Raw genomic sequence first — 25,541 nt, 5'->3', positions numbered from 1 at the left:
TACTGTGATTAAAAATGAGATAAATGGCTCGAGAATTGTCTCGGTATAGAGTGCATACCATACTGTACTGGTCCATAACATACCAGACAAATAACATGCTGGTATGGTACCTGATATCAAGGTTGCAGACCTTGCTTTGGAGAGCTCTAGGCATCAATTTCTCCCCAAATTAACACATTGTACCTTCCAGGAGGAGTTGATGCATAGGCAACATTTGGACTTACTGACTACTTTTTCACTACAGTTTTAAAACTAGAATATGCTGACTATATGGGATGTTTATATGCTAGAGCCAAATAAGAAGTCCAGCTTATTCTGAAAGTTAAAAAAAAAAAAAAAACAAAAAAGATATTCAGTGCATGGGAATTTTAGGTTTGTAAGGCCACATTTAGAATTTTGTTTCACAACTTGGAATATTGAATTTTATAGCACGTGTGAGGTCCTCTCTTTACACCCTATGTGTATCATAACCACACCCATATGTACATGTGTAAATATATATGCACACACAAACACACATGTATGTATGTATATGCGTGTGCGTGCGTGTATGTATGTACATATATGCATGCATGCATACATACATACATACATATGTATGTATGTATGGATGCATGTACATATATGTATATACACTACATATACGTACATACATACATACATATGTACGTACGTATGTATGTACATATATGTGTATGCATATATGCACATTCATGCATGTGTAGATCTATGCGTATATATACTGCATACACATGAATTTCATTATAAACTTGCTCTTTTTTTTTTCCACATGCAACTACTTACTAATAGACTATGTGGTTCTTCATCCAGTCTCTTGAGGCTTTGCAAGATGGTGAGCATGAAAAACAACGAAGACACTTCCTCTATTTTCTCCTACATCAAGTGACTCAGAGTAGTAACTTCAGTCACCTAACAAGAAAAAATGCTCGTAAGGTTAGGTGATTTCCTTTTTCTAACATTAATTTCTTTGACACAAGTTAAGAGGCTAAAACAAGGCTACATTAATATCTCATTCTTTATGTTGTTGATTAATTTCACACTATTTATATTTGGTTGTTTAAGTTTATCATTTTCTTTGTTTTAATGAATTGATTATATTTTCTTTTGATAGTTATTTTCTGCCATCTTTATGAATATACTTTCAGATTGCTCTTCTTATCATACATCGTGGCTATACAATGAATCCTCCATGCCCACCTTTTGAGTGCGCTCATATGTGGTAAGCTCTAAGCAAATTTATGCCATTTTTTTGTGCTCTATGCATTCAATTATTTGGTATTCTTTTTATTTTTCTATACATCATTGTATATAGTGTGCTTATGCAATATTTAACCATAATTCCATTATGATGAAGCCTTGCCCCACACACTTGGAAATGAATTTGTGAATCCTTCAATGCTTTTTCCTACCGGATGACAACAAGATCTGTTCATGGGCCTAACAGCTTACTCGATTTGCTCAAGCTTGAAATGATTCAGATGGGCCCGGACCTAGATTCTAAGGTTGGCGAACCAGGCTAGGCTCGAAAAATGGGCTTGCTCGTTAAATAGGCTAGACTCGGGTTGAGGTCAACCCAGCCTGAGCCCAACCCAACCCAGATTTTATATAATATAAAAGATATATCGTATAATATATATAAAATATATCATGTGATATAATATAAAATATAATATAAAACACTTCTCACCTCCTTCCTCATCTTCTTCACCCATGGATGCCCTCTCTATCCCGGTCTCCTCCCTTCACTCCTGCCATTGCCATCGGACTCCTCTTCTCCGGCCGCCACCACTTTGATCCTACCATTTGCCGCTTGGCCCGTGGTTACCACTTCGTTGACATTGAGGCCCTCAAGGACCTTTGCACCATTGATGAGCCTTTCCTTGTTGCCAACATCACCTCTTATGCTGTCACTGGCATGCTTAACCATGCCTTCTGTATCCTTGACAAAATCCCGCCCTTGCACTGCCGTCTCCCTCAACACCCTCCTCTCCACCCTCAACCACTCCCACCTTGCTCTCGCCACTGCCGAATCCCCGACCTCTTTGCCGACCTTACTTGTTGCTTCTCCATTGCCCCCAACAAGGTCTCCTATGGCATCCTTGTTAAGTTCCATTGCCTTGTCGGCGATGCCAAGAAGGCCCTTGCCGTCCTCAAGGAGATGGAGAAAATCAAGGTCACCATCATCATCTACACCACCCTTCTTGATTCCTTCTATAAAGAGGGTAGGCTTGAGGAAGCTAAGAGATTGTGGAAGGAGATGAAGTAGTATTACAAGCCGATTCACTAGCTTATAATGTCCGGATGATTTACCTAGCCCTCAATGGGAAGCCAAGAAACATGCTTGATTCAATTAGACAAATCATGGTAGCGCAACACTATTACTTACAACTTAAGGTGTTTGATGTTGGAGATCAATATGGCTTGGGGTTGTTGAGGAGTGGGGACTTGGGCCATCGAGAAGCCCTAGGCCGTTGAGAAGCCCAAGGCCTGGCCTGAAGCTTGAGTAAGTACCTGGCTTGGGCCTGGAAAGTAGGCTTAAATTTCAAGTTGGGCTAGGCGTGGGGTTGACTAATTTTAGTTATACCTTGGGCTAAGCCTAGCCCGAAGCTGATCTGATCCACACATTGAATAGCGCTAGTGACTTTCGAAATTTTGCCCAGCTATTTTCCACTCCCTTGACCCAACATCGGAATTCAAGACCCCCTCAGCCTCTCCTTGAGAGAGAGAAAGACCCTCTTATAAGGCTATCTTTAAACCTAATTGTACATGTGCATACCTTTACAATTGATTTCCCTTGCATCGATTTTACTTTTGTGCTTCATAATTTTTGTTTACTCCATCTTTCCTATATGTACTGCATGTTCACCTCAACATTTTCCTCTCTTCAAAATTTATATTATAAGTCCAAATCTTCTTGATCATGGAAAATTTTGACCCTCTTTATCTTATTACATTTATTTGGACAGTGTTCTAAAAATGATTTTTTTAGCTTATCGTTTGTGTCTCAAAATGAATGCTGTTCCTTGACAAATTTTGTCTTTCCTTCTTCATTGACTATCTTGGGAAATGTTGGATGGTTATCTCTGGTTGCATAAACTTAAATTGCATGACTGATAAGTTAGGTCTTTACCTACCAACCGTTGTTTTATATTTGAGGCACCATTCGTTGAATGCCATTTTAACATAGTGGGAAAATTTTATAAAGCAGCCACAAGATTTTGCATGGATGAGGATGTTGTCAGTCAGGAACCTGCACTAGCATACAAGAATGATAGCAAAGACAAAGATGTTGGGATTGAATGTGTGTTAGTACAAGCAGAAATAACTTCAGAGATGATTTACATTGGGCAGTCATATTTTAATTTAACAAGGTTTTAGAGATAATCATTTCGGATAGCTAAGCAGGTATAATGATTGATAGCCTAAAATGGTTATTACCATGGTGCTGAGTCTTGACTATTGGTTGTACAGTAGAAAAAAGGAGCTTAAAACCAAAAATGATTCGAATGGAGGTTATGACAAACCGTATGCAGGCATTTCTATTTTGGGTGATCTAGGCTTTTGTAGGAATGAAACACGTATAAATTAAAGGTTATATCTTGTGTTGATCTGTATTTGTAGGTCACTATAGCTAAAGAATTTTATATATTTGTTTATGGCCTTTATTGTCGAATGAACCATTCTTATTTCACTAAATGGTTTAAATATTTATCTTTATGACATCTGAAACTCCTTCGAAGACTAGTAGTTGTTCTATGATAGTTAGGAGTAAGGAATGTTGTTCTTTAGTAGGTTTCAGAATATCTATTAGGGAGAGAGATCATACATATTAAATTTATTACCTAACAATTTCTTAATGGCAAGAAGTTTCTGCATGATGGGATGTATCTTTTAAGTGTCTTATACAAAGTATGACACAAAGAAGATGGAAGGTCATCCTATACATGTCCACTATATTTCTAGAATGACTACTATTCTCATCTGCATCTTTTTTAACCTTCTTTCCATACCAATATGGCCACATTATATATGTAAAAAGATAAAGTAGATAACAACTGAAAAGCAAAAATTCTTATATCTTTTACTCATGCTGTTTCAACTAATCAAAGAAGTAATGTTGCTGATTTCACATGATTTTTGCTATCGCCAGCAGCACTTTTGCACTGAAGACTGCTTAAGTTCCTCTTAGGACAGGCAAAATCGGAAGCAAGCATGATTGAATGAAAAGAAAAGTTTTTTATATGGATAGCCAGCATAAGCAGGAACCTGTGGCTCCTTAGGTGGTCTGCCATACTGGTGTATTGCAACACTTGTTTTCCCAAAATAAAGGAGTGCATCATAATATATTACTTGGAGTCTTGGACACTTGGGGTAACCTCATGTGGTGAAGAAATGACCATAAACTTGGTGTTATAGAAATTTCATGCAATACATGATGCGGGACAACCCTAAAGAAGAGAGAAAAAGAAAATCAATCCTAATGATCAAGCTCTCTTCTATTCATCAATAACAAGTCACGTCCAGCCAGGGGCTCATTATTCCCAGGACATACAGTATAGTTGCCTATACTCTGCTCAGGAGGCGTGATTGATTGATACGAGACTAAAGCGAGATCAATCTAAATGATACAGACGAATGCCATTCGAGAGATCAGTAAACAACTAGCAATAGAGAATTTCATAAATAGATAGCAGAAATTAAACATGCTCACGAGTAAATGCAAAAAGAGAAATATGAATGGAACGAGAGAAAATAAAACATTAAACCCGTGAGAAAAATCTAAGAAGATGATAAGAATCCGGATCGTGATAGTTAAGAAACTACTTTGATTAGGGCTCTTAATCTTTTAACCAAACAGATCCATCGATAAAGAACTAGGTCTTTACCAACATCGGATTAAAAAAAAAAAAATCAAAGATCAACTGATAAGGAACGAAGGTCCTTGACAGCATATGATCTGTAGAATAAGAAATCACTCGTCTTCTCAGCACGATAGATGAAAATTCTAAAGGAGACAGATCTTCTCTTGACGGTATAGGCTTGTGTGGGTAGATGGTGGAGTCGAATCAGAGTCGCAGGAACTGGATTTTAGGTAGGAGTAGGATAGAAAGTGGGCCTCACACCCTCTCCTTATGGGGCGATTTTGGGTCTCACACCCTCTCCCTCTTGGAGCCATTGACACAAGTATTTGTGGAGTTTGTAAAATCATTCATTGTCCTCTTCATTGAAGATACAAAGATTTATATAAGACTCTAAGGGTCCTATTTCTTTAGAAATCTCTTATCTTTTACAAGGAAGAAATTAGTCTTTCGCAAAAAAGTAAAGCATTATATGTGATAAAATAATTTATCATGGGAAAGAAATCAGCTTTCAACAAAATAAGTAAGTAGCCAAGAACTCTTAAGGAATTCTAGGAAAGAAATGGAACTCCATGTGGGTACTTGATGCTTGACATAACTTGGCATGAGCACGGCACATGCTGGCATGCATATTTCTTCTCTTGGCATGTGGAGAGTGGTAGTTCCAAAGGTGACGTGGACAAATCCAAATATGGCCTTATGGACCCAAAGCTAAATGCATTAAAAATTTATTGACTGAAAATATATAACTAAAGTAGAATCAATCTAATGAGGCTTCTTCGATCCAAATCGAATTTAAATCATGTTGTCGATTTTTGATGGCTCAGGTGTCTGCACCAATTCTCCCGAGATGGGGAAACTCGATTCTGTCAAGTGTGGGTTGATTCCACTCTAGTGACGCTCAAGTAGATCGGGATCAATGCATTGCAGCTCTTCTCGAGTGATCCAGGTATCTTCAGACTCCAATCGACCTCACTATCTGATCAGATATCGCCGATAGCCTCGACTTCGGGTGGAGAGGATCTGCTCATCCAAAATTCTCTCAATCTGATCGTGTTTTGCTGATATTTTGGTTGGTGGACACTCAGGGATAGGTTCGCTTTCGAAGGTTGGTTCAGGCTCAAATGGCTCACTAGGTATCCGAGTTGGTTCTTTATAAGCGACAAGATCTGTAATGTTAAAAGTAGAGCTAATCCCAAAATCAGAAGATAGGTCCACAACATATACATTTGATCTGATTTTCTTTATGATCTTAAACGGACCTGCTCCTCGGGCATGTAACTTCTTCACGATTTCGGATGGAAACCGTTCAGGTCTCAATCGAACCATCACATAGTCTTTCTCTGCAAACTCTTGGACACGTCGATGAGAATCTGCATTCTGTTTATAAATTTTATTGCTCATACTAATTTTTTTACTGATCTCTTTATGCAGACTTTTGACATGCTGTGCAAATGACTCTGCAGATTCGGAAATCCTAGCATGCATGGATAGTGGGATGAGGTCTATTGGTTTTCTAGATTAATATCCGTGAACTACTTCAAAAGGACTCATGCCAATAGACCTATTAACAGAGCTATTATATACAAATTCGGCTCGAGACAGCAAAAGATCTCAGTTACCCATATGTTCCCCAATCAAGCAATGCAAAAGATTTTCAAGACTCCTATTAACCACTTTGGTCGGTTTGCAGATGATAGGCAGAAGAAAATTTTAGTTTTGTGCCTAAAAAGTGCCATAGAATTTTTCAAAAGTAGCTCATAAATCTAACATCCCTATCAGAAACAATGATTTTAGGCAATCCATGTAGTGTAACAATCTCATCAAAGTATATCTTTGCAACTTTCGACGCATCAGATGTTTGACAATAGAACAAGAAATGGGCTATTTTTGAAAATCTATCTACAACCATCAGAATAGAATCATGCTTCTTAGCTGTCCTGGGTAATTCCAAAACAAAATCCATACTAACATCTTGCCAAGGACAGTCTGGTATAGGTAAGGGTGTATATAGGTCGGTGTTTTGTTTTCTCTGCTTGGCCACGGCACATGTTCTACATTGGGCAACAATTCGGGCGACATCTCTTTTCAAGCTTGGCCAAAAGAACTGGGCCTCTACCAACTCTATAATTTTATTCCTATCAAAGTGTCCAGCTAATTCTCCAGCATGTAATTCTCAAACTAAAAAATCTCTTAAAGATGTGTGGGGGATACACAGCCTAGTTTCTCTAAATAGGTAACCATCCTGAAGAGTATATTCACTACATTCTCTAGATGGTCCCTTACGTAAAGCGGTAAGTATGTCACCAAAATCTGGATATTCCTCATAATTTTTTTTAATCTTATCAAAACCAACAACACTTCTATACTAACGGTAGACAGCAAAGTATGACGATGACTCAGGACATCAGCAGCACGATTCTCTACATCTGCACGGTGTTTCAAAACAAAAGTATAGGCTTGCAAAAACTCGACCCACCTACCGTGTCTATGATTCAATTTTTTATGGGAATTCAGAAGTCTAAAGGCCTCATGGTCAGAGTACAAAACAAATTCTTGCGGTAGTAGGTAATGCCTTCAATATCTTAAAGCTTGGATTACCGCATAAAACTCCTTATCGTAGGTAGAATACTTGAGTTTAGAATCGTTAAATTTCTCGCTAAAGTATGCTACCGGATGACCTTCTTGACTAAGGACACCACCAATCCCAACTCCTGACACATCGCACGCTACTTCAAAAACCTTAGAAAAATCAGGAAGACGTAAGATTGGGACATGGGTCATCTTGTCCTTAATGTCTAGAAAGGCTCTATTGGTTGCCCTAGTCCATTCAAATTTTTTCTTTTTAATACAGTCAGTGATGGGAGCGACTATGGTGCTAAACTCGTTTATAAACCTGCGATAAAAGGTTGCTAATCCATGAAAACTCCGCACGTCATGCACACTCTTAGGCACCGGCCACTCAACTATTGCTCTAATCTTTTTAGGATCAGCAGATACACCATTGGGGGTAACAACAAAACCTAAAAAGATGATATGGTCTGTCATAAAAGCGCAGTTCTTAGGATTAGCATACAAGCTTTCTGTTTTAAGAACTTGACACACTCTTTAGAGATGATCTAGATGGTCTTCCCTAGTTTGACTATAGATCAAAATGTCATCAAAATATACGACTATAAATACTCCTATAAATGGTCGTAGCACTTGGGTCATCAACCTCATGAAGGTACTAGGGGCATTAGATAATCTAAATGATATCACCATCTATTCATATAAACCATTTTTTGTTTGAAAGCAGTTTTCCACTCATCTCCTGATCTAATCCTTACTTGATGGTAACCATTCTTAAGATCAATCTTAGAAAAGATAGTGGATCCGGCCATTATATCTAACATATCATCTAACCTAGGGATGGGGAAGCGGTACTTAATGGTGATCTTGTTAATGGCACGGTTATCTATGCACATCCTCCATGTACCATTCTTCTTTGGAGTCAGTAGTGCAGGAACCGCGCAAGGACTCAAACTCTCCCTCACAAATCTTTTTTTTATCAGCTCTCCAATTTGCCTTTGTAGCTCGGCATGCTTATTAGGGTTTAACTTATAGTGGGACAAGTTGGGTAGGGTAAATTTAGGAACTAAATCAATGGTATGTTGAATGTTTCTTATAGACAGTAAGTAATCTGGAAGATCTTCAGGAAAGACATTATGAAACTCACTAAGAAGGCTAGCTACTTCTTTAGGATAATCCATCTTAGAATCCTCACGAACTTCTCTAGCAGCAAGCATCTAAACTGGTGATCCTTCACTTATGGTCGTCTCTAATTCTTTAGCACCTATCAGATGGAGGCTTTTCTTCTTGAGGTTTTCTTTTGGTCCATTGCCTATCTTTCTATTAGTAGCCTTAGGTGAGGAATGATTAATCGTGATCTTACGGGAGTTGGTTCGGCCATAAATCATAACATCATTATCGAATAGCCAAGATCGACCTAATATGATACTTCCGACTTCCATGGGTAAGACATCGCACCACATATGATTCTGGTAGGAATGAAGCTGGATGGGCACACGGTATCTAAATTTGATGAGAATAGAGGAGGAATCAATCCAAGACACACGGTATGGACTGGGATGATCCACAGGAGTTAATCCTAATCGCTTAACCGTGTCGGTGGAGATGGCGTTGATACAGCTACCGCTATCAATGATCACCTTACAAATTTTATCGCCAAATTTTATGAAAGTATGAAAATAGAGGTCCTACGTTAGTCTTCATTTTCTTAGTTTGTACTAGGACATACCTAACGACTCCAAGCCTAAGGTCTGACTCGGTTGCGGCATAACCTAGGATGTCCTCAGTACTCTCAAATTGCTCGGCTAAATCTGGATCAGCTTCATAAACTACCTCCTCAATATTTTTTAGAGTTTCTCCTAATTCTTCTACGAATAATGATCGGTTGGGGCATTGTGCAGTAAAGTGACCGTAACCATGGTACTTGAAGCAATGGGATCGAGAACTACTTCCTTTTGATAACTCTCCTATAGTTCTTTTTTCTTTATCTTCTTTTCTCCCAATAGGATTTGTAAGTGGAGGTCTGTTACTAGGAGTTTGATTAATATTAGGTCTCGATCCGGAAGGGGTTATTCGGTTGAGTTCAGAACGACGGAGAGTCAAATATCTAAAAAATCTTTCAAAATCTAAGATAAGTTGATAAGCTTGTTCCAACGTGGTTACCTCTCGCAGAAAGAGCTCACGCTGAATATCCTCTCGCAATCCAGCTCTAAATCTAGATAAGGTAACAACCCTATCTTTGGCTACTCCACATCTCATGAGGTATTCATCAAATCTCGTGATATACTTGGTGACTGATCTATTCCCTTGAGTAAGCCTTTGCCATTGATCTAAAAGTTTTTGTTGGTAAGAGGTTGGGAGGTACTTCTCTCTGAGTTTTTCTTTCATCTCATCTCAGGTTTCTATCGGATCTTGTCTTCTCTGATTGAGAAGACGCTCAACACTTTTCCAATAAAGTCGGGCTTGCCTAACCAATTTCATCCTAGCAAACCTAACTCTCTTTGCTTCAGACATTTCGTACCATCCAAAATAGTGGTCCATACATGATTTCCAATCTAGGTACTCTCTCGGATCTAGACAACCATCAAAATTTGGGGCTTCAACCTTCATATTCCTAAGAATATGCTCATCTTGATCGAACTGGTTATGGTGCGGGCGTGCCCCTATAGGTCGATCAAGTTCTAGATTCCTACCTCTTTGTCCTATAGGTAGTTGGGGAGACTCAGGTTCAGGTTGTTTCTGCCTAGCTTCTTTTAATACCACTATTCTCTCATCCATGGCTTTCATAAAATTTTTCATGTCATCAAATTTTTCAGTCAGAGCATTAATGATGGCTGCTATATTGGGATCCATATTGGTGTTGGGTGGGGAAGTAGGATGTTGGTACCAAGTACCTGATCTAGTGGTCATGCAACTCTAGGATGCAGAAATAAGGTGTAATAAAAATTAAAATGCTTGAAAGTAAAATACGAAATTTAGAGTGCGAAAATTTAACTTGCGGAAATTTAAATTGCTGAATTTAAACTAAAGCCCTAATCAACCGGCTCTGATACCAAATTGATGCGGGACAACTCTAAAGAAGAGAGAAAAAGAAAATCAATCCAAATGATCAAGCTCTCTTCTGTTCATCAACAACAAATCACGTCCAACCAGGGGCTCATTATTCTCAGGACAGACAATATAGTTGTCTAGACTCTGCTCAGGAGGCGTGATTGATTGATACGAGACTAAAGCGAGATCAATCTAAATGATACAGACGAATGCCATTCGAGAGATCAGTAAACAACTAGCAATAGAGAATTTCATAAACAATAGCAGAAATTAAACATGCTCACGAGTAAATGCAAAAAGAGAAATATGAATGGAACGAGAGAAAATAAAATATTAAACCCGTGAGAAAAATCCAAGAAGATGATAAGAATCCGGATCGTGGTAGTTAAGAAACTACTCTGATTAGGACTCTTAATCTTTTAACCAAACAGATCCATCGATAAAGAACTAGGTCTTTACAAATATCGGATTAAAAAAAAAAATCAAAGATCAACTGATAAGGAACGAAGGTCCTTGACAGCATATGATCTGTAGAATAAGAAATCACTCCTTCTCTCAGCACGATAGATGAAAATTCTAAAGGAGATAGATCTTCTCTTGGCGGTATAGGCTTGCGTGGGTAGATGGTGGAGTCGAATCAGAGTCGCAGGAACATTGAATCTTAAGTAGGAGTATGATAGAAAGTGGGCCTCACATCCTCTCCTTGTGGGGCGATTTTGGGTCTCACATCCTCTCCATATCGGAGCGATTGACACAAGTATTTGTGGAGTTTGTAAAATCATTCATTGTCCTCTTCATGGAAGATACAAAGATTTATATAGGACTCTAAGGGTTCTGTTTCTTTAGGAATTTCTTATTTTTTACAAGGAAGGAATTAGCTCTCCACAAAAAAATAAAGCATTATATGTGATAAAATAATCTACCATGGGAAAGAAATCAGCTTTCAACAAAATAAGTAAGTAGCCAAGAACTCTTAAGGAATTCTAGGAAAGAAATGGAACTCCATGTGGGTGCTTGATGCTTGACACAACTTGGCATGAGCACAACACACGCTGGCATGCATATTTCTTCTCTTGGCATGTGGAGAGTGGTGGCTCCAAAGGTGACGTGGACAAATCCAAGTATGGCCCTATGGACCCAAAGCTAAATGCATTAAAAATTTATTGACTGAAAATAAATAACTGAAGTAGAATCAATCTAATGAGACTTCTTCGATGCAAATCGAATTTAAATCATATTGCCGATTTTTGATGGCTCTGTTGTCTGCACCAGTACACCTGCATATGAATTTTACACTTGCATGGGAGTTTTTGACAGCATGACTTACCTGCATGTGGATTTGAGTTTTTTACCAGCATGATTCATTTTGCTTGCTAATTCAGCTAAATAACAAATAAAAAGAATTCTATCTTTTGGGGTGAAGGTAATACACGTGGTGCGAATTGTGATTTTCCTTCTTTGATAGTAGTAATGTGCATGTGCTAGACCATATTTTCTATTGCAGATATGGATAATCTGAACTTTGATTTGATGAACAGGGGTCCTTCTCTGGTCAGCTCACTGAAGGATTCATCTCTTCATAGTTCTTTGCGTCAACCAGCATTTGATCTCATCAATACAATCATGATTTCTGATGCTTCTGCTTTGATTTCTTTGAAGCTACAGTACCATTCAGTTTCAAAGTATAATATGAGAATGTCAGCTGATTTTATTGATGATGAGGATGAACTCCAGTTTTCCCATGACATTGAGGAGAAGGATTACAGTTGTTGGAGTCTTTCTGGCATCCAAAGCAAGCTTACCTCTCGTGAATGTAAAGAATGGACATGTGTTCCTGCATTATGGTTTGATGCTTTAATTAAAGTGGATCCATCAATCCTTCCTATATCTTTTTCGAAGGCTGTTTTTTGGGCTTTGGCTCATATTTCTATGCTGGAGTCCATGTCGAGTGTGGAGTTATCACTATCTGTAGATGACTGGTTGTCATCATATGCTGGAGAAATTTCTTCATCATTGATGTGGGAGGTTCCAAATGGTTCCGATGATGGTGGAGATGGGAATGAGTCCAGAAACTCTGTTAAGGCATTGTCGTTGTGTATTCTTCTAATAAGAACATTCAAGAGGTTTCCAGCATTATTTTTTTCTCACGACTGCAATGTCCATTTGTTAATTTTGTGCTGCAGCATTTACTGGAAATATATTTTAATTTGATTTAGGTTTGCTGCCCATTTTATCATGCAAATAGAGCATCGTGAACTTCAGAAGCAGTGGACTTGGGAACCAAGAATGGCTGAGAGCTTGATACTTTTGCTTATAGATCCTAATGATGTGTGTGCCACCTTAAATTATTCCATGTAATACTTTTACAAGTTTTGATAGGATATAAGAACTAGTGCTAGCATGCAATGAGAAGTAAAGAAAAGACATTTAATTCGCTGATATTAGATTGCTTTTCCATCTTTTATAATTGTTTAACATAAAGCTAGTCTACTCGTTGCAGATCATAAGGCAAGTTGATAGGGTTATATTGGAGCATGTTTCTAATACAAGAGGTCTGACTTCTGGACTTCAATTTCTTTGCTCTAGTCCATCTTCTCTATCTGCAATGTTTTTGGGGCTGAGATTTGCTTTAAAACAGGTAATCTTTGAAACTGGTATGCAATTTTATAGGTTGCACTGTACTTAAAGTTAGCCAGCCTCAATGATACAAAGTGTTCATGTTTCTGTTAACAGGATATTGTGTGGGTTTATTATTTATTTATTTTTTCAGATCATGCTTATCCATTTCTGAAGTCTTTGCTTCTATTCTAGTTACTTGTACTCATTAATTAATTGGATCAGCATTTTTCTTCTATAAGGATCTTATTTAAGAAGTGTGATCTGCAAGTTTTTCTTTTTTGCCTTTTTGTGTGTGTGTGTGTGTTTGTGTGTTTAGAATGAAGTGACAGGCACTTTTCTTCTGTTGTAGGGCATTTGATCATGTGAACTTACATCTTCTTTGCTGGATAGCATTTGTGAATTTTTAAACATTGAACTTTATGTCTCATGTGAAATTTGGTTGAACATTATTGAAAAGTTGGAAGCATGTGGCATGATGGTATAAATTCCATGGATTCTGTTGGGTGGACAAATCCACAGTCTAAAATTTGACAAGGATTTCTTGAGTTTATTTGCACTCTACCTGGGTTGACTTGAGCGAGATGGACTGCATATAGCCTTTTCTCTCCATGCTTGACATGTATGTTGCTGAATTTGTCTACAAAAGGGGATTGGCAAGTCCTTTTTACTGCATGGACCTAGGGAATATCAAGATTATTAAATTCCTTCCATAATGTAAGGTTTTAAAATTCTTTTTCTTCCATTCTCTTGGAATTGTAAGTTCAAGACGTGCTCAACAAGAGAAGCATTTTTGTAGTTGGTGTGGCGATGCTACCTTTGCTAATAAGTGGGGTGTTGAGAGTCACTTTTGTTCTTTGCATTGACTCTGTATATGTTTGTCATGGAAGATTGAGGTATTAATGCCAAATGATCAACTTGTGGTCTTGTTGATGTCATGATGGGAACAGAATCCTGGAATTCTCAAATATAAATCTCAAGCTCATATTTACTCTGCCATATGACTGTTACTTGAGTAGCATACTGCTATTTTTCCATTCAGACGTGAACTAAGAAGCTACTAGAATTTAGATACACAGGGATTGTTGATGCTTATCTTTTTGTAATGTTGGTAGCATTGCATATAAGGATTGTGATTTTGTTCCTTTTTGGTTCTTGGTGCTCAAGTTATCTTTTTTAGCTAAGGGTAGCAAGGACCTTGTAATTTGCTTGTTTCTTTATTTTAGTTTATGTTTACTTCTTCCATATGATAGAATTACTGCACAACACAGCCCCTTGCCCCCGCCCCAACCAATCCACACCCCACACACACGCCCCGCCCCCCCTCCGCCACTAAAATAGATTACTAAAATCCATTTGTTAAAACATATTTCTAGACATTGGAGAGTTTTCACTCAAGTTAACCAGTGTTGGCAAGCCTCATGATGATGATATACTTGAAGCTAAAGTTATTATGTTAACTAGACTACAAGTAATCTTTCCATTATGTTAACATTATTGCAATTTTGCTCAACTTTCAGATCCAAGCGGATTCCTTTTTGGGAAATTTTCATGATCTCCACCACTTATTTTTTGTCATGCGTAAACTATTAAAGGAAGTAGTTACTTCCCAGAAATCACCTATCAGCCAGGATTTAAACTCTGCAAAGTTTGTATCCGAGGGAGGATTTTTGCGGCAACCTTGTTCTGACTATCTCTCAGTTAGACCTGGAAATTCGTCAATTTTTGTGGGCACGAAATCTTGGGAGAAATTCTGTTATTTCCTTTCAGCAACTATATGGCCTTCCATATTGAAATGCTTAGAGGAAGGAAAGAAGCTTATTAATAGCAAGAATTGTCAGGTACAGAATGTTGAAATGTCTCCTTTTTATTTTTATTTTTATTTTTTGTCATTCATTCTTGCCTCATTTGTTCTTTTATATCAACTTCCCATTTAAGACATTTATCCCTTTCTTTGCTATGGATATTCCTTTTTATGATTTATTGGTCTTTTCCATTTTCTTTATTTCTTTATTCTTATGTAATTGCAGATGACATGTGTTCGGCTACTGGAAGCACTTCCTGTTGTTTATGAAAGGGTGAGCTCATTAGCAAATGAGTGGTCCGGGAGTTCAGGATCCATGGTGCCTGAACCTGATATTTTTGACATTAGATGGCTCTCTGATTTGGTGGACTGGGGGAGGTCATCTCTTCTTGTCATTAGCAGACACTGGAAGCAGTGCATGTTTGCTCTGCTGAACATTTTACAAGGTTCACATGGTGGCACAGCTCCATGCACTATTGATGCCATTGAAGCAATCATATCACAAGGTTTATTTTTTCCCCTCTTGTACGTTGTCTCATGTTTCTCTTAACTTCCTTGCTTTTGGTAGATATATTAAACATGTCCAGCTTTTGCATACTAGATGCAGTTGCAGTTGATGAGTTGAAGGACAAAATATATCACCTTGCAATTTCATTACACAAAGAAACTTCTCAGTCTATTCTAGGCAAAGTATTAAAAGCAAAGCCATTAGTTCCTGAACCTTCCTTTGTGAAGGGAAGTCCTGCTCCAGAGAATAGGGTCCGGGCCAACCAAGTTCTACATGCCAAGGGCAAAGAGCCCACTACAAGTGTCATTGTTGTATCAGATGATGAAGCAGAAAAAGCAGCTTCCCCAAATTTGGCTGGTAAAGAGTTACTATCAGATGATTCTATGGTTTTCAACAGTAGTAGTTCGAGAAACATATTTGAAACTGTTGTACCAAGAACATATGTCAAGGACAGTCAAATTTCTTCCCAAAAGCAAGATAATGATACTCAAGTTTCTTCGGCAGTTGAGTCATCTGCTAGTGGAAGAAAAACATCTCCCATCCCCTTAAAAGGCATAGGCGTAGACAAGCAACTGCGTAAGTTGTCTGATGGCAATGAGATTGCTCCATCACTTAAAAAAGCCAGCTCATCTTCCCGACTTGTGCATCCTCAATCATCAGCTCAAACTATTCCTTCTGTGGAACCGGAAAAGGGGAATGTTGTCATTGAAGATTTAATACATGATGCTGAAGATGATCCCTTGGAATGTGCACTTGGTAATTCTAAACGTCCAAAATTAGTCCTTACAAAGCCAAGCATTTCTGCTCCCAAACGGCAAGTTGTTCACCTTCAATTACCAATGCAAAATAAAACAGGTTTCCTTGGTAGAAGGCACATGGGAATTAGAAGGCTTAAGCCACCAAGATTGAATGATTGGTATAGACCCATTTTAGAGATGGATTACTTTGCTGTTGTTGGGTTATCTTCTGCTAATGAAGTTGAGAACACAGCTTCAGCAAATTTGAGAGAGGTGCCTTTATGTTTTCAATCACCAAACCATTATGTTGAGATTTTTCGGCCATTGGTTTTGGAAGAGTTCAAAGCTCAGCTACACAATTCATATATAGAGACTTCTTCAGATGAGATGTCCTGTGGCAGCCTATGTATACTTTCAGTTGAAAGGATTGATGATTTTCATCTTGTTCGGTGCCGTCCTGATAATACTGAGTCTTTAGTATCTAGAGGGTGTGTAGAGAATGACCTGGTTTTGCTCACCAAAGAGCCCCTTCAAAACTCTGCCCAGCATGTGCACGTACTTGGAAAGGTATCAACTTCATTTTCTTTTTTATTTTAATTACTAAACTTGTACACCTTAACTGGGCTTGTATTATCTTGGTTTATATCTCAGGTGGAGAGACGTGAGAAGAGTGATAAGAATTGGTCAATAATTCTTGTAATCAGGTTCTATCTTCCAAATGGTTCTTCACGTTTAAATAAAGTGAGAAGGCTTCTTATTGAACGGAGTAAATGGTTTTTAAGTCGTCTTATGAGTATAACCCCTCAGCTCCGAGAATTTCAGGCTCTTTCATCACTACATGATATCCCTATGCTTCCAATTATTTTGAATCCATTTGATGGTTCCCTTGGGTATCCTGAATCTGGGAAAGTTCAACTAGGCAAGCTTTCTCAGGCCTTGCAGAAAATGTTGATGTCCTCATTTAATGAGAGTCAGCTTCAAGCAATCAGTGTTGCCATCAGAAAACAGGATTCCAGGAGAAATTTTGAACTCTCTCTTATACAGGGTCCTCCAGGTTTTAATTCTTTCTGATCTTTATTGATAAGTGATATACTTATGTGTGTGTGTGAGAGAGAGAAAGGTTCTGAAATTGTTCTTGTTTTCAGGTACTGGTAAAACTAGAACAATTGTTGCTGTTGTAAGTGCATTGCTTGCTTTACCGACAGTTTATAACAACTATTCCTCAAAAACACACAGCAGTGGTTCCAGAACAAATAATATCACATGCAGCAATCCAAGAACACAGATTGGCCAGGCAGCTGCTGTAGCAAGAGCTTGGCAGGATGCAGCCTTCGCTAAACAAATGATTAAGGATGCAGAAAAAGATTCCTCTAGTCCAACAGAACGTCCTGTAAGAGGTAGGGTTCTTATCTGTGCACAGTCAAATGCAGCAGTTGATGAACTGGTATCAAGACTCAGTCAGGGTCTTTATGGGAATGATGGAAAGTTGTACAAACCATATATAGTGAGGGTAGGCAATGCAAAAACAATTCATCCTAGTTCATTGCCTTATTTCATTGATACACTTGTTGAACAACGGTTGGCAGACGGCATGAAAAACCAAACTGATGCAAAAGATGATATAGATGTGGAGCCTTCTAGTTCTCTTCGTGCTAAACTTGAGAAGGTTATAGATGCTATACGGTATTATGAAGCTAAGCGTGCTAAACTAGAAGATGGTCATGTGAACACAAATATTTCTCAAGACAACGAGCTCTCCAAGGATGAGGATGTACAAAAAGTATCTAGTGCGGCAATAGGAGCAAAGCTCAACATTTTGTATGGACAGAAGAAAGCAATTTGTGGGGAGCTTGCTGCTTCTCAGGCCCGAGAAAAGAAAGTTTCTGATGAAAGCAGGTCCCTCAAGCATAATATTCGAAAATCTATCCTTAGGGAGGCTGAAATTGTAGTAACGACACTCAGTGGATGTGGTGGTGACATTTATGGGGTTTGTTCTGAATATGCTTCTAATGGTAGATTTGGAAATTTTTCTGAACAAATATTGTTTGATGTTGTTGTAATTGATGAAGCAGCCCAGGTATGTGTTCTTGTCTGTTCTCTATTATAGGTGTTAGCTCAGTTTGTTCCTGGGCTGACTGAGCTGAATTGTGAATGCCTTTGGAATTTACTTTTATAGGCTCTCGAGCCAGCAACATTGATTCCTCTTCAGCTTCTGAAGTCAAATGGAACCAAATGTGTTATGGTAATACCTTCAGTTGTTTAACTTACCCAGTGATAAAAAACCCTTTTTAATAACTTCTCATTTTGAAGGTTGGTGATCCAAAGCAGCTTCCAGCTACTGTGCTTTCAAATTTAGCCAGCAAGTTTTTCTTTGAGTGCAGCATGTTTGAGCGATTACAAAGAGCTGGTCACCCGGTGATAATGCTTACCGAACAGGTATATTACACAGGAAAGTTTTGTTGCATACACTTGGCATATTGATTGCCATATCTTTACTGAACATGCTGTTGCATCTTTCAATTTTCCATGTTGATATGCTTTGAAGCAAGATTGCTGGTTATGTGTTATGATTAGTTAGTATTGCTGGTGGTTGACATATTGCATAAATTACTCTCTAAAATTTTTATCATGGAGCTTCAAATTCTTTTCAATTTGTAAAAAAATAATTGTAATGAATGAAGTTTTTGAACTGAGAAGGATTATTCTTTCCATACTTATGGTTTACATTGGTGATCATCATGACTTAGTAGGGTTATTGAGGTTATGAGGTGAGAAAAGTTCTTTAATCTTATTCAAACCATGGCCTGACTCCATTTGGACACTTGGAAAGGAAGAGGGCAATGCGAGTGTGGCAGTCGCTACATGCAAACTGTATTCGCTGGTGCAGCACTGCATGGTCATGTTTGGTCTCACCAACAGCAGGGCATCCCATTTCGTGGAGAAACCGGGACACCCTCATCCCATAGGGTTTGAAACTTTGATTACAACAAAGGGAAATATGGTTGAAAAAGCATATAGACATGGAGATTTTATGTTGAAAATTGAAATCGATCTCCCAGTTTTGCATGAGATGAAAGACTACCCAATCACGAAGGTCACTGTTCTCAGTACAACTTACCAATATGGAAAAAGTGAAGGTGGATTCATAGACTATATCAGGGTTTTTCATTAGTGAAATGGATTGTTAATTATTATGTTTGAAATCAATTCTGTTCAAGTCTTGGTCTTAAATACCGGCTGAAAAGGATCTGTTTAAGGTGATTAAAATTCTATACTATTGATGCTCATGGCTAAATATCTCTACTATATAAAAAACATGAGTTTTGAAATTGTAGAAAATTCCTTCTAGATTCTATCATTTTTTATACCAAAAATATCCTTCCATTTTTTAAAATTACTTATACAATCCTGACCATATACAAATAAGGAAACAAAATTTAAATCCAATTTTTGATAAATAAAGAAATTTTGCCTAATAACAAGCCTAAGAAAACAAATAAGAAAAATCTTAGTTTTTAACAAAATGAGGACATAATTACAAAAACTAGTTATAAACACGTGAGAAAAGGATCATACCAAAGAAAAATATGATAGAAAGGAATAAGGTAAAAAAAAAAGAAAAGTGAATAAACAAATAAGGAGAAATGTAATGAAATATTTTCTTTTTGGTGAGATTATACCAAAAAAAATCCTCTCTTTTTTATTCTCTCACTATTTTTTGAGAATAAATAAATAAATTAATTAAAATCATGTTCCAAATAAATGGAAGAATTCCATATAAAAAATTATGATTAAAAAAATTAGAAAAAAAATAGAAATACCTACAGTAGATAGATAAGTAAATGTTTAATTAGAATACTTGTGAGGGTAGATAATACAGACAAAGGTACACTAGCATACAAATGAATATCTAATTACTTTAGGATTATTTTTCACTATTGGAGATACTATAATTGAAAATTTTATATTATTTTTATCTCAAATGTTCATTGCTTGTGCTTGGGTGCTAATTTTATCTACAAGGAGGAATCTTCCATGTTGTCCGTTAGTCTAATCCTTTATGCCCCATGTCCGCATCTTGATGTGTCCTGACCCATTTGTGCTATTCTACAGCAGTTTCTTCTCTTAAACCTTTGCTTTGTCTTGTATTTTTGATCCTGAACTTGTTCTTTGGCAGCACACTGCTGGCATTTTGTCATACTCTATTTACTCCTAACTTAGGCACAATTTTTGTTTCTGCTTATTTCTTATGTCTCTATGCCATTCTCTGCTTTCTCAAGCAAGCTTGTTAAGGTGGTTGAAGAAGCTGGGCTGTGCCTTGAGGTCCTTCAATTGTGTTGTTGTAGACAAACATGACCTTTCAGTGTATCTTTGCCTACCCTGAAGCACAAAACTGTTTGGATTATGGAGCAGTTCTAGAATCTGCAAGATGTTCCGACACCTTAATGCTGACTACATCAATTCACTGTTTTCCATAATTATTGCTTCAGGCAGTTCTCAGTTCTCTTACATGCTGATTTGCAGGATCATTCATCATTTAAATCTGATGTCTTAATATTTCCAGCATTTCATGCTTTCTTACCAAAGCACATCCTGATGGATCTCCTTGTTTAACTTTTGCAAGTGATTGTTGCACGTGCATGTGCGCGTGTGCACACACTGCACATCTACATTATATAAAATATTATTTTTGCACCATTGCTTATGGAAGTGCAAAGAGTCAAAAAAAAATATCGTGTATCATGCTATTATATGTTTCAAAAATTATAAATGCTATGATATAAGTATATACCCAGAAAATTCTTTAGCTCAATGATTTTTCATATTAAATCTCATATTTAGGCAAATAAAACTATATATTCTGTTGGTTTTCTGAGATGATATTGTGTATTCTTTTCTCACCAGTATCGGATGCACCCTGAGATAAGCAAATTTCCATCATTGCACTTTTATGAGAACAACTTGCTAAATGGTGCTCAGATGGACAACAGAATAGCAGCATTTCATGAGAATGCTTGTCTTGGTCCTTACATGTTTTTTGATATTGCTGATGGTTATGAACATCCTGGAAAAAATCCTGGTTCTCTTTCCCTTTATAATGAGTTTGAAGCTGATGCAGCTGTTGAAATACTGAAGTTTTTTAAGAAAAGGTACTTTCTTTTCTTTTCTTTTCAGAGATTCAATGCAACTTTTGGTATGGTTATGCAATTTTTATTGATCGTTCTGGTTCTTTGTTTTCTTGGGACAGATACCCATCAGAATTTGTTCCAGGAAGAATAGGTATCATCACTCCCTATAGGAGTCAACTTTCATTATTGCGTTCACGGTTTTCCAGTGCATTTGGACCAGAAATTGTTTCTGATATGGAGTTCAACACTGTTGATGGATTTCAAGGCCGTGAAGTAGACATACTAGTACTATCAACAGTTAGAGCTTCAAATTCTAATGCCAAATCACGTACTATCAACTCAACTGGAATTGGTTTTGTTGCTGATGTGAGACGCATGAATGTTGCTTTAACACGGGCTAAATACTCTTTATGGATAGTCAGTAATGCACGGACATTGCAGACAAATCTCCATTGGGCTGCTTTGATCCAGAACTCTAAGGAAAGAAATTTGTTCATTTCAGTTGAAAGACCATATAAGTCAATATTTGGGAAGGCTCTGTCCTCATCCAGAGAAAACCATACCTCTTCAATGTTGGATCTACATTCAAGTAAACCAAAGCAGGGTCGAAGGTGCAAAGATGCCAGCTCTGGAGATCAAGCTGTGAACATTAAAGCTAAAGGACAGAGAGGAAAAGCTAAACTCATAGATGAAAATCTAGAAACACATGCAAGCAGGTGTTCACGTGATTGTGATTTGACTAGTCGTAAGGGAGCATGGAACTCAAAAAACAGTGGTCTTCATGGTGGTGGTGTTCCGCAGCAGGATTACAGATGCCCTAAGGATATGGCCTCAACTATAGAAAGACAAGATGAAAGGAACAAGCCCCATAAGCAGAGTCATAAGTTGGCACAGACTGAGGACATAGTAAAGAAAAATTCTGCGTGTAAAAGAACACGGGACCGGTTCAAGGTCAATGAACCATTGGGAACAGATTCTATTAGTAGTTTGATAAACAAAGCAAAAGAAGCACGGACATTTTCTGAGCACCCTAAATCTAGTTTGAGTCATAAAGATTCTTTAACTTTACCATTTTCTGGGAATGGAAATAACATTGCGATTGACACAAACAAAAGTGAATTGTCTAAACTAGCAGAACAAAAAGATCTGATCATAGCAAGGAAGCGACAGCGTGAGGCTGTTGATGCCCTGCTATCTTCAGCTCTTATATCTTCAAAGAAGCCTGAAACTTCATCAAAGCCTGTTCCCGTTAAGAAGCCACCTTCGGATGAAGCTGCAATATGAGGCATCTTTTACCATCCAGATAAGGTAAAGGTAAGTCTTGTAATCTAACCTGGCAGTAATTAAGTTAACATAATAATGCATATGTATTTTGCTGTTTGCTGATGTGAACTCGCACGTAGGTTATTGATTTGGGGATGCGTTGCTTTCAAACATCACTGACAACAAAGTCCTTAAGCCAGATGATATGAGTAGAAAGTTGACATTTAGCTGATTGTTGTTTGTACTGGGGATTAGAAGATATTAGTCTTTCTTAATTAAGTAATCAGTTCAATTGAATAAGAAAGATTTATCAATTCATAATTAAAATTGTTTATAGGGACCAAAAGTTCCATGGTTAATTATTAGGAATTAAAAATGACAATAATATGACCTGTACGTGAATATTGGTTATTATTTTCCTTCATTTATGCAATGCAAAAAAAGGCAGTTGAAAATACCTTTGATATTGGTTTTATATTTTTAAGAGCCAGAAAGTTTTTGTCTTTGCCTAAAAGTACTTGTCAAGTAATGAAAATTGCATAAATTATGAGGTGAAACCCTCGGTTGAGCCTTAACATTGTTATTAGTTGAACCATCATGCCCTGTTGGAAAAGGCCACCATTCATGCCTAGCCTTTAAGATTAATCATGCACTTTGGGTTGCCCTTCTGGCATTTAAATATGCATGTAGTTGCATCATTTGCTTCTTTTTAATGTTATTCACATGATTCATATAGCTGTACATGTGCATTCGACAGTATTCTTGGGATGCTTGTTTCACGTGAGAGGTAGTATGAATGGAGGCAGTTTTCCAATGTTGTGATGAAACTATATTATCCATAAATTTGTTATGTATTCCTAGTTTTGGAAGCTAGAGGGATTGCAGATGCGTTAGTTTGAGTGAGGTGGAGACATGGAGATGAACACATGCATGCTCCAAAGATCAAGTTTACTATAAAATATAGTTATGGTAGCAACTGCATTAGTGCGTTCATGACACATTTGGATATCTCCACCTATATAATGGTGAGCTCTCTGGGATGTCTCCATGGGTCTGATAATTCTACATCTCCAATGATTCAACACTCGAGGGGAAAAATGTAGGACAAGGAAGTGAGTCCAACCTTATGGAAAGATCAAAAAGAAAACATAGTTATGAACTCCTGATTCCAACTCCCCATTTTGTCTTGCTTTTCCTGTATAGACCCTGCAGTCTTGAATCGAAGCACTCGGCTCTTACTCTCCTTGAGGGAACAACAGCCGATGGAAACTAGAAATGCATTGAGTTGCATAAAGAGAACTTTAATCAGCGGGGTGTTTGCAGGCAACCACATATCTCTCATGCATCCAGCCGTGCTCCTGGCCAATGGAAGCAGAGAACCGACATTATCATTTATTATATGAAGATTTCATCCAGAAAAACAATCAGTTAAAAGGGCCAAAAACGGACACTGTAAGTGAAAGTCAACTGGCAGAAACTGTATTTCTAAACTTCACATATCGTTCTATTCATTTGCTTTATATCTTGTTGTGAGATTCGAGTTGAGCAGACTGAGAGAAGAAATTCATTCCTTTCTGATCAGATCAGGTTGGTAAGATGTCATAATTTAGATCAATCTATCCCAACAAGTTGAATTTTTCAGCAGTGTACATGCTCGTGACTTCAGTGTGAACAAAAGTTCACAGGCTTCAAATTTGGAACATTCTGTTTTATTTTATTTTATTTTTATGATTGATGAATTGATCATGTATTTTGGTATTTTGGCATATAGATTTCTTCAAAGGGTTCCTAGAGTCCATTCAGATGAATATGTCTACATTTTGTTCTTGCTCTTCCTAGTTTTCCAGGCCGCCTTTGTGAGTGCTCTACATTCTCAAGTTGTTTCATGCATGTCTTCATGACAGCTCATCCTGGTACCTGAGAAGGTCGGAGTAAAGCAACAGCAAGAATTTGCTCCTTGATGAACACGTCAGTTATCTGAAGGGATATTAAGACTGCTTTGCAAGAAAATTTTGACCTTTCAGTCAAGGCGCCAGTTGCATGAAGCTGGTTGCAGGAAGTGGCAAGGATTGCGAACACCCTTGCCCTCATTGTGAAGGTTATTCTCACGATTTTGGTATCACCAAGTTGTGCTGTAGGCCTGATTTTGAATCTCTGTAACCCATGTACATAAGCCCCTCTTTGATAATCCCTATTATAGATGGCTTATCTATCCTGTATAGTGAAGAAAATGAGGCGGCCAAATGTGAAATCTGGTCATTCAATCCATAAAGTTGGTGATTCTCCATCCACTAATTTCTTCTTCAGATGCACAGTCTTGCAGCCTTTTTTTGCCTTGCCTCTGTACATGTAAGAATTCAACAAATAATTAATAATTTTGATTACCCTAACAAGAAGGCTTTGCTTTTATCATTCTGCTGCGAAAATTTCTGAAGTCGCACAGGCTGTTCGAGTGTGTCATAGTTTCACAGTTAGCAGCTTGACTTTCAAATCCATACGAGTAGGATCAGAACTGTCCCTGGGATGGCCCAGAACTTGTTGGGGCTGGGGTCAAGCTTGGGTCTAACAACAGTGCCTATCCTTTTTTTTTTGGTAACAACAGTGCCTGTCCTTTGATTTGTGAAAATAGATCCTATATGGATAGGATATTGGAACACGCATATTGAATAGTATATCCATGTTTATTTTAAATAAATATAGATACAAGATATTATTTATATCAATTTTTTCTATTGGTTATGTTTATAAGTTAGATATTATTCAAATATAAATAATATATTTAGTGGAACTCAATAATATATCTAAATTAAATGTATATCATAAAGGATTGGAATAGAATGGACCATCTAGATTCTGATGGCACATAAATGAAGGGTCTAAGGTGCTCTTAAGCCTACAAGGAGACTGGTTTGATTGGATTTATATTAAAATATTAAAATAAAAATTATTTAATATAAAAAATATAATAATATTAATAAAATT

At 37.5% G+C, this 25,541-nt stretch overlaps 2 protein-coding genes across 8 annotated transcripts in view; both read left to right on the top strand.

Moving 5' to 3' along the window:
* LOC105049290 (uncharacterized) overlaps positions 1–24,854 on the top strand; it is a 34,286-nt gene extending 9,432 nt beyond the window's left edge. Inside the window, exons 8-22 of one of the 7 annotated variants that reach the window (XM_019851914.3) lie at positions 832–954; positions 1,167–1,240; positions 12,041–12,625; positions 12,719–12,830; positions 13,003–13,140; positions 14,639–14,959; positions 15,149–15,428; positions 15,530–16,734; positions 16,819–17,221; positions 17,313–18,244; positions 18,344–18,409; positions 18,478–18,603; positions 21,073–21,317; positions 21,416–22,610; positions 24,464–24,854. In XM_019851914.3, the coding sequence (XP_019707473.1) occupies positions 832–954; positions 1,167–1,240; positions 12,041–12,625; positions 12,719–12,830; positions 13,003–13,140; positions 14,639–14,959; positions 15,149–15,428; positions 15,530–16,734; positions 16,819–17,221; positions 17,313–18,244; positions 18,344–18,409; positions 18,478–18,603; positions 21,073–21,317; positions 21,416–22,580 (5,775 nt within the window). In that variant the 3' untranslated portion in view covers positions 22,581–22,610; positions 24,464–24,854. The other 6 variants (XM_019851912.3, XM_019851911.3, XM_073260377.1 and 3 more) reach the window with 6 other exon arrangements.
* Positions 1,703–2,809, top strand: LOC140859066 (pentatricopeptide repeat-containing protein At2g18520, mitochondrial-like). Its single transcript, XM_073260376.1, is given in 4 exon segments — positions 1,703–1,974; positions 1,976–2,031; positions 2,034–2,282; positions 2,285–2,809. Coding segments are annotated over 4 exon segments (756 nt in total). The 5' UTR covers positions 1,703–1,735; the 3' UTR covers positions 2,497–2,809.
* Positions 24,855–25,541: the final 687 nt, after the last annotated feature.

This window comes from Elaeis guineensis, chromosome 7 (genome assembly GCF_000442705.2).
Source record: "Elaeis guineensis isolate ETL-2024a chromosome 7, EG11, whole genome shotgun sequence".
Taxonomy (NCBI): domain Eukaryota; kingdom Viridiplantae; phylum Streptophyta; class Magnoliopsida; order Arecales; family Arecaceae; genus Elaeis; species Elaeis guineensis.
The sequence above is the reverse complement of the archived record's forward strand: the minus strand, read 5'-3'. Positions and strand labels throughout refer to the sequence as shown.